The 8,138-nt window shown below is 51.8% G+C and overlaps 1 protein-coding gene across 1 annotated transcript; it reads right to left on the bottom strand.

The window, feature by feature from the left end:
- Positions 1-1,096: 1,096 nt before the first annotated feature.
- On the bottom strand, positions 1,097-5,661 carry C17H7orf65 (chromosome 17 C7orf65 homolog). Its single transcript, XM_003268916.2, is given in 3 exon segments — positions 1,097-1,425; positions 1,567-1,641; positions 5,592-5,661. Coding segments are annotated over 3 exon segments (474 nt in total).
- Between the last annotated feature and the right edge of the window lie 2,477 nt (positions 5,662-8,138).

An 8,138-nucleotide genomic window follows, 5' to 3' on the forward strand; every position in this document is an offset into this window, starting at 1 on the left:
CCAAGAACCCCACCTGCTTACCCCGGGACCAGGGCAAAGGTCCAGGAACCCACATCCACTCCCCAACCCATGATGCCCACTGCCATGGGCATTGTGGTCCTTGCCCCACTGCCCAGTCACCACCTGAGGTTGCCTTCCTGTGGCTGGTCTGGGCAGGGCCCTGAGGAGGGAGGCCAAGATGTGCCCATGTGAGTGCCTGCTGGGTGAGGTCAGTGCACACTGAGGCGACAGGTAGACCAGGTAAAGGGCAGGAGACGGAGGAGTAGGGATGGTGCAGGAGAGGAAGGGCGCTGGAGAGGGTCACAGTGAAGGGTGGAGATGCCCCTGGGTGGAGGCATGGAGGGAACCTGCATCCAGCGGGGGATGCTGCCGGGTGAGAAGGCGCAAGGGGGGGGCGAGTGCATGTGGGCTGCCCTACCACCCGCTGCTTCCTGAGCCTGGCCTGTCTGTCCTTGGTGGCTCTGGCTCCCCAGGCCCCAAGAGCAGAGGCCAGCATGGACACAACCCAAGTAAGCAGGTGGCACTTGTGGAGCGGACAGGGAGGGGGTGAGGAGTGTTGTCACTGCTCTGAGCAGCTGCACAGAAGCAGGCCCTACAGGCAGCCCTCTGGCTGGAGTTCTAAGGGCCTGGAAGAAGCGGGTGGCTAGGAGGTAGTTCTTGGCATCCTGGCCTCCAGGAAGGCAGGTACACACTGTGGGAGCACCATCCTTGTCCTCCAGAGCGTCACAATTCAGCGCTGAGTCAGGATGTAGGGATGTGGGAGGAGACCTTGAGCAGCCAGTGAGCCTCTGTGCACCAGGGCACCCTATAGCCCCTGCCTTTACCGGATCAAGAACTGAAGGCCTAGCCAGGATTGCTGGCTATAATCACCCTCACCTAGCACAGCTAGAAAGCTGTCACCACCCAGAGGATGGGGGATGCCCAGAGTGCCTGGAGGATGAAGAGTGTGGAGGATCTGAGCCCACTCACCCAGAGCGACACCTGGGCTTCTGCAGAGCCAGTCAGGATATCAGGACACTGTGTTGAGCTTCTGGGATCTGGTGGGGAAGCCTGGGCATCCCACTCAAGAGATTTCAATGCAGCTCCACACCTCTGGTCATGAGCCCTTATCCCTGCCTTCCCTCCCAGGGCTCCCCTTTCCTTTTTTGCAACTCACAATGAGTGTCCCAGCCTGGGCATCCTTCCAGGGGTCAGTGAAACCATTTATGTATAGCACCTTGCACTGTGCCCAGCTGAGCCTGCGAGATCCAGTGTCTTCCAAGCCACCAGCCTTCTCTAGGGTGATTCCACATGAATTCTGGGCAGGTCCAGCCTCACTGGTTGCCTTGAACAGGAATAGCAGCTCCCTGCTTCCCCAGCAGGCTCTGAACACTTCTCTGCATTTTTGGAATGCTTCAGGCCCTCCTCTGAAGGACTCAGCATCAGCTATGTGTGAAGCAAGAGGGGTTTTAGTAAATCCCGAACCACTCAATACCCTCTCCAGGATATGTCCTCCACCCACCATGGAATTTACAAATGAGTAACAAGTAAGAAGGTGTGCTGGCCTGGGGGCAACCAGCCCTGAACTCAAATATCACCTCTTTGCTGAATAGCTGTGTGGCCTGGGCAAGTTGCTTAACTTCTCTGAAGTTGTTTCCTTACCTGCACAATAAGAGCAGGCATTTAGGAGAAGGTTAAATGGAATAGCATCCACATGAAAGTACTAGATATAGTGCCTGGTGACCATGAGCTTCCTTTTCCTAAGAGCACGGGAACCTTTCCTGTAATCTACAAATGGGAATATCTGAGGTAACTCAGGTGGGGATTCTAATTTCCATTCAGCCATGGAGGGTATATCAATGGCCTGGAAAAAAGCCTCCCATTCGCCAGCCACATTTGGGGGAACCTCCCATGTACCAACCCATAGATAAGGCACTGGGAATGTAAACATGAATATGGCTTCTGCTCTCGGGTAGCTGACAGTGTGGGGGTCTGGGACTGGGGTACATACAAAAGGGTAAAAACCAACTAGAACACGACATAAATGCAGCAACTGCCATACTCATCTAGTGCTTACCCTGTGTCAAGTGTTAAATACTTCCCATATTTCCATTCAATGAATGATCACATATCCCTACAAGGAACTCAGATATTAACCCCATTTTTTTTTTTTTAAGACAGAATCTCACTCTGTCACCCAGGCTGGGGTGCAGTGGCACGATCTTGGCTCACTGCAATCTCCGCCTCCCAGGTTCAAGCAATTCTCCTGCCTCAGCCTCCTGAGTAGCTGGGATTACAGGCACGCACCACCACGCCCAGCTAATTTTTGTATTTTTAGCAGAGATGGGGTTTCACCATGTTAGCCAGGATGGTCTCGATCTCCTCACCTCGTGATCTGCCTGCCACAGCCTCCCAAAGTACTGGGATTACAGGCGTGAGCCACGCGCCCGGCCATTAACCCCATTTTAAGGATAAGAAGAGTGAGGCACAAAGATGTTCCAATTTTGACAGCTACAGAGCGGCAGAGTAAGATATAGACCCAGGCCGTCCCGCACCCAGTTCATGCCCTTGACCACTTGTACCAAAGACACTTGACTAATTCAATCAGCAAGTACACAGGCCTCCAGAGGAGGGAAGTTTAATTCTATGTAGAATCCTGCAGGCTGAGATGGGGAGTAAATAAGGCCTTGATGCACAGAGAAGGTGGGAGAGGCATTCCAGAGAGAAGGCACAGGTTGAGCGAGATGCAGTGGTAAGAAGCTTGAAGGCTGGCCGGGCGCAGTGGCTCACGCCTGTAATCCCAGCACTTTGGGAGGCTGAGGTGGGCGGATCACCTGAGGTTGGGAGTTCGAGACCAGCCTGACTAACATGGAGAAACCTCATCTCTACTAAAAATACAAAATTAGCCGGGCGTGGTGGTGTGTGCCTGTAATCCCAGCTTCTCGGGGGGCTGAGGCAGGAGAATCACTTGAACCCGAGAGGCGGAGGTTGTGGTGAGCCGAGATCGTGCCATTGCACTCCAGCCTGGGCAACAAGAGCAAAGCTCCATCTCAAAAATAAAAAAAAAAAAAGAAGCTTGAAGGCCAAAGGTCACATAGAGGGACAGTCCTGGAGGGGATGTGAGGAAATCAGGACAGGGACAAAATGGGAATGGAGGCCTCCAAAGTCCCACTCACTTCATTACAGGAAAATCTAATTACCCTATTCATAGATGGGAAAAGGCAGCCAGGCAGTAGAGCAGCAGCGCCAAAGGAACAAAGGAGATCAAGGGAAAGGTGTCCGTGTCTGCAAGATGAGGCGCTCAGAGCAGGGGGTGCACGGCTAGCTGGGAGACGCGTCCGGAAGGGCAGTGGGCGAGGACCAGAAGTGGCTACATCATGGAGGTCACGGGGAGCCCTTGACATACCCCCAACACCACCTACCAAGACTGACACTGTCAGGTGTGTGGCAAGCAGCATGCACAGTTGGCTACTGTGAAAAGACGCATGTGCTCAAGTGCATGTGTGTACAGCAAGAGACGTCCAAGGGTATCAACAACACCTTAGTAAGAATATCTTGAGGCTCTTGAGACAGGTTGACCATTTTCTTTTTTTTTTTGGGGGGATAGAGTCTTGCTCTGTTGCCCAGGCTGGAGTGCAGTGGTACGATCGCTGCTCACTGCAACCTCCGCCTCCTGGGTTCACACCATTCTCCTGCCTCAGCCTCCTGAGGAACTTGGACTATAGGTGCCCACCACCACGCCCGGCTAATTTTTAATATTTTTAGTTGAGAAGGGATTTCACCATGTTAGCCAGGATGGTCTCTGAAGGGCGACAGGCTAGTCAGAGACGACACCAGTGGCAGCCAAGAGATCTTTACTGGAGAGGTAGAGGTCAGGTCGCGCGGGGGAGAGAGAGAAGAGAAGAGAAGAGAAGAGAGAGAGAGAGCTGCTGGTGTGCTGGGTGTTATATCCCTTGGGCCTACGTGGGGCGGGCCCAAGGGAAGGCGGGAGATGCTTCTTTCTGATTGGCCCTCCTTTGGCAGGTTCAGACAGTGCCCGGTCAAGGAGGGGAGAAGAACCCGGAACCGGCGCCATTAAGGTACCCCTGTTACCTAACAGTCTCAATCTCCTGATCTCGTGATCTGCTTGCCTTGGCCTCCCAAAGCGCTGGGATTACAGGCGTGAGCCACCACGCCTGGCCATTTTCTGATACTTTTCTTAAGGCTTGCTAGTACCTTCAGGCTGCTATAACAAAGTACCATGGACTGGATGGCTTGCACACAACAGAAATTTATATCTTGCAGTTCTAGTGGCTGAAAGTCCAAGATCAAGGTGCCAGGACATTCGCTGTCTGGGGAAGGCCCACTTTCTAGTTCATTGATGATGCCATCTCCCTGTGTCTTCACATGACAGAAGGGGTGAGTGAGCTCTAAGGGCACTTATCCCATCATGCAAATCGAGCGCTGAGAAGCTATGCAGTCCCTGAAGGCCCACTCCTGGACAGAAACCTCCGTGTTTCTCTTTGTTCTGGTCTTGACCAAATCTAAACAAGTGAAAGGCAGTTCTTGAGCCTGTGTAGTCCCCTAACCTGGGCCGAGCTCCAAACACACTTGGACCTTCGCCTTTCTCATCTGTTAATTGTGGCCAATAAAAATACCTTCCCCTTTGACCAGACATGGTGGCTCATGCCTGTAATCCCAGCACTTTGGGAGGCCGAGGCGGGAGGATCATGAGGTCAGGAGATTGAGACCATCCTGGCTAACACGATGAAATCCCATCTCCACTAAAAATACAAAAAATTAGCCAGGCATGGTGGTGGGCACCTGTAGTCCAAGCTACTCGGGAGGCTGAGGCAGGAGAATGGCATGAACCCGGGAGGCGGAGGTTGCAGTGAGCCGAGATCGCACCACTGCACTCCAGCCTGGGCTACAGAGCGCGACTCCGTCTCAAAAGAAAAAAAAAAACACTTCCTCCCAGGTTTTAGTCGTTTTTTTCCCGGCACCCCTGCTTGCCACGTGGCAAATGTTCAATGCAACTAATATCAATAATGAGTCAAGTTTATTGATTACCACCTCTCTCCTCCATGGAGTGCTTACTGGGAGGATAGAGTCTCTTGGGGCGTGTGGCTTTCCCATACATCAGCATCAGCCATCGCGAGACCAGGCCAGCAGTGCAGACAGGGAGACAAGTGAGGCCTCCCAGACACAACAGCTCAGCCTGCCAGGAGAAGCAGAAACCCCCAAAGTAATCACTTCTCGAGCGCCTTTGAGACCCCAGATGTTGGGAAAACAACTATTTTCCCTTGTGTAAGATATGCCCAGTTTCTTTCCTTCTTCTAAACAAATCAAATACAACCCTGAGCCCTCCTCCTTCCAGCCTGGCAGAAAATCCAGCCTTGACATTCTGAGGACTCTCTCTGCCCCACAAGGAGTTACCAAAGCCCTGGGAGCTTTTTCAAATTTTGATGGATAACAAACATTTAAAAAAAGACAAAAAAACAAATTATCATGAAGTGGACACACCCATGTAACCACTTCCCAGGTCCAGAAAGAACAACAGTCATCCAGGACCACCCCCACATCCCTCCCAGCATCCACACCTCCCAGGCCCCACAAATGACCACTGTCCTGACCGCTGCCTCCCTCCCTGGGGCCTGGCCAGAGCCGTCTTCCTTCTGTTGACTCTGTTGGTGCCATCCTCATCCCACTGCCCGGGTGACTCGTCTGCCAAATGCAAGAATCGAATGGGGAGAGGAGTCTAGTGTACCCCCTGAACCCCGAGCCCCAAAGCAGGAGCTTTAGCCACATAGCTTTGGGTTTTCCCAGGATCCCTCGGGTGCCCTGCCTGGGGTGCAGGATGCCAGGGGACAGGAGCTCTGCTCTCGTGACGGGCGAATCCCCTGGTTCTCCTGTAAGTGCAGAGATGCTGTGGTAGTTCCCACACTCAAATATTCCCCGAGCCAGGGCTGGGCGCCTGTGGGAATCCCAGCAATCCTACAGTTTCACTCAAGTCCTATAATTTCCCGTACCCTGCCTCTATTTCAGGGACCTACTGCTCAGAATGTGGAAATGCAGATGTGGTTTGCCTGTGTTGCCATTGCTCTTGTGAGTTGTAAGGCACTGATTACAGGCTCCGTGGGCGGCAGGGAGCAGCCAATTGGATTGACGGCACATTTTTAGCTTATTTTAAAATCAGTAACAGCATTAATAAAAATCCTGTGCCTTCCCATTTACTTTTTCTTCCAAAAGAAAAAATACTGTACTTCCTAGCAGTCTGTGGCTGGAGTGGGAAGAAAGGAGAAATCATTCGAAAGTGTGAGGAATATCAGAGGAAATTTTAGAAAGGACCTTAGGCCATCTCTAGCTTTCTCATAGCAGTGACCCTGTTCCTCCCCCAAAATTGGGACATTTTAATTTTTTTTTTCAAGACAAAGGAGTCTTGCTCTGTTGTCCAGGCTGGAGTACAGTGGTGCGATCTCGGCTCACTGCAACCTCCATCTCCCAGGTTCAAGAAATTCTTGTGTCTCAGCCTCCTGAGTAGCTGGGATTACAGGTGTGCGCCAGGACACCCAGCTAAGTTTTTGGTATTTCTAGTAGAGAAAGGGTTTCACCGTGTTGGCCAGGCTGGTCTCGAACCTCTAAATTCAAGTGGTCAGTCCACCTCGGCCTACCAAAGTGCTGAGATTACAGGCGTGAGCCACTGTCCCGGATGATTCACTTCTTAATAAATCATCCAATCCAATGATTTGGTTCCAAAAGAAACAGGTAACATTCAAACACTGTTTCCTCTAGTTCATACTGTAAGACAATGTGTTTTAGATACATTTTGCTTGAAATCCACAAACTTGTCAAATACCCACCTGGGTAGAGAAGGACAGCAGAACTGAAGGGCAAGAGGGCTCATCCAGACTTCCCTCCCTGAGCTCCCGGGAGAAGGTTAATCACTTCGATCTAAACCAGGCAGGGCAGAGACCTAGGAGGCAGGAAGTCAGTTTAAAGGATCTGGCCGGGCACGGTGGCTCACGCCTGTAATCCCAGCACTTTGGGAGGCCGAGGCGGGCGGATCACGAGGTCAGGAGATCGAGACCATCCTGGCTAACCCGGTGAAACCCCGTCTCTACTAAAAAGTACAAAAAATTAGCCAGGCGTGGTGGCGGGCGCCTGTAGTCCCAGCTACTCTGGAGGCTGAGGCAGGAGAATGGCGTGAACCCGGGAGGCGGAGCTTGCAGTGAGCCGAGATCGCGCCACTGCACTCCAGCCTGGGGGACAGAGAAAGACTCCTTCTCAAAAATAAAAAAAATAAAGGATGTGACATTGGCATTTGCCCAGTGGGTGATGGGAGAGGGAGGTTGAGGTCGTAACACTTCATTTTCATTCTGCATCTTACAAAGACCCCTGACCTCTGAGCTAAACTGACGTGGGGCAGCTCCCACCTAGTGAGCCTCAGCTCCTCCTCCTCGTGAGGCTGTCACCTTGCAGGTAAGCAGAGAGCTTGTGAGTCTAAAAGGAGAGAAACTCTAGGAGAGGAAAGGCTCTGTAGCCATGGGCCTGGAGGGGCCTGAGGCTCTATTTGTGGAATGAGTGTGTTAGAGGAACTGGGGGTCTGGACCAGATAAGAAAGTCCCCAGGTTTAGGCAGTACATGTGTCCAGTAGAGGCAGCAGAAGGACATGCTGGCCAGAGGGGCTGAAGCCATCATTGGGGCCCCAAGGCCAGAGGATCCAAGGCACATGATAGAGATGGCTGGCGTGACTGAGAGGCATGAAGTTGGAAATAAAAAATAAATTATGGAATCAGAGAGAAGTATGAGTAGTTTTCCATGGACTATGCCTGATATTTTTGTTCAATTTAACCTGATTTAGAACTGGTTCAGTTTTATCATTTTATTTGTACAAACTTACGGAGTACAAGTGTAACTTTGTTACATAGATATATTGTTGTATTAGTCTGTTTTCACACTGCTATAAAGATACCACACAAGATTGGGTAATTAAAAAAAAGAGGCTGGGCGCGGTGGCTCACGCTTGTAATCCCAGCAGTTTAGGAGGCCGAGGCGGGCAGATCACGAGGTCAGGAGATCGAGACCACGGTGAAACCCCGCCTCTACTAAAAATACAAAAAATTAGCCGGGCGTGGTGGCGGGCGCCTGCAGTCGGAGCTACTTGGAGAGGCTGAGGCAGG

Source organism: Nomascus leucogenys, chromosome 17 (assembly GCF_006542625.1).
Source record: "Nomascus leucogenys isolate Asia chromosome 17, Asia_NLE_v1, whole genome shotgun sequence".
Lineage (NCBI taxonomy): Eukaryota > Metazoa > Chordata > Mammalia > Primates > Hylobatidae > Nomascus > Nomascus leucogenys.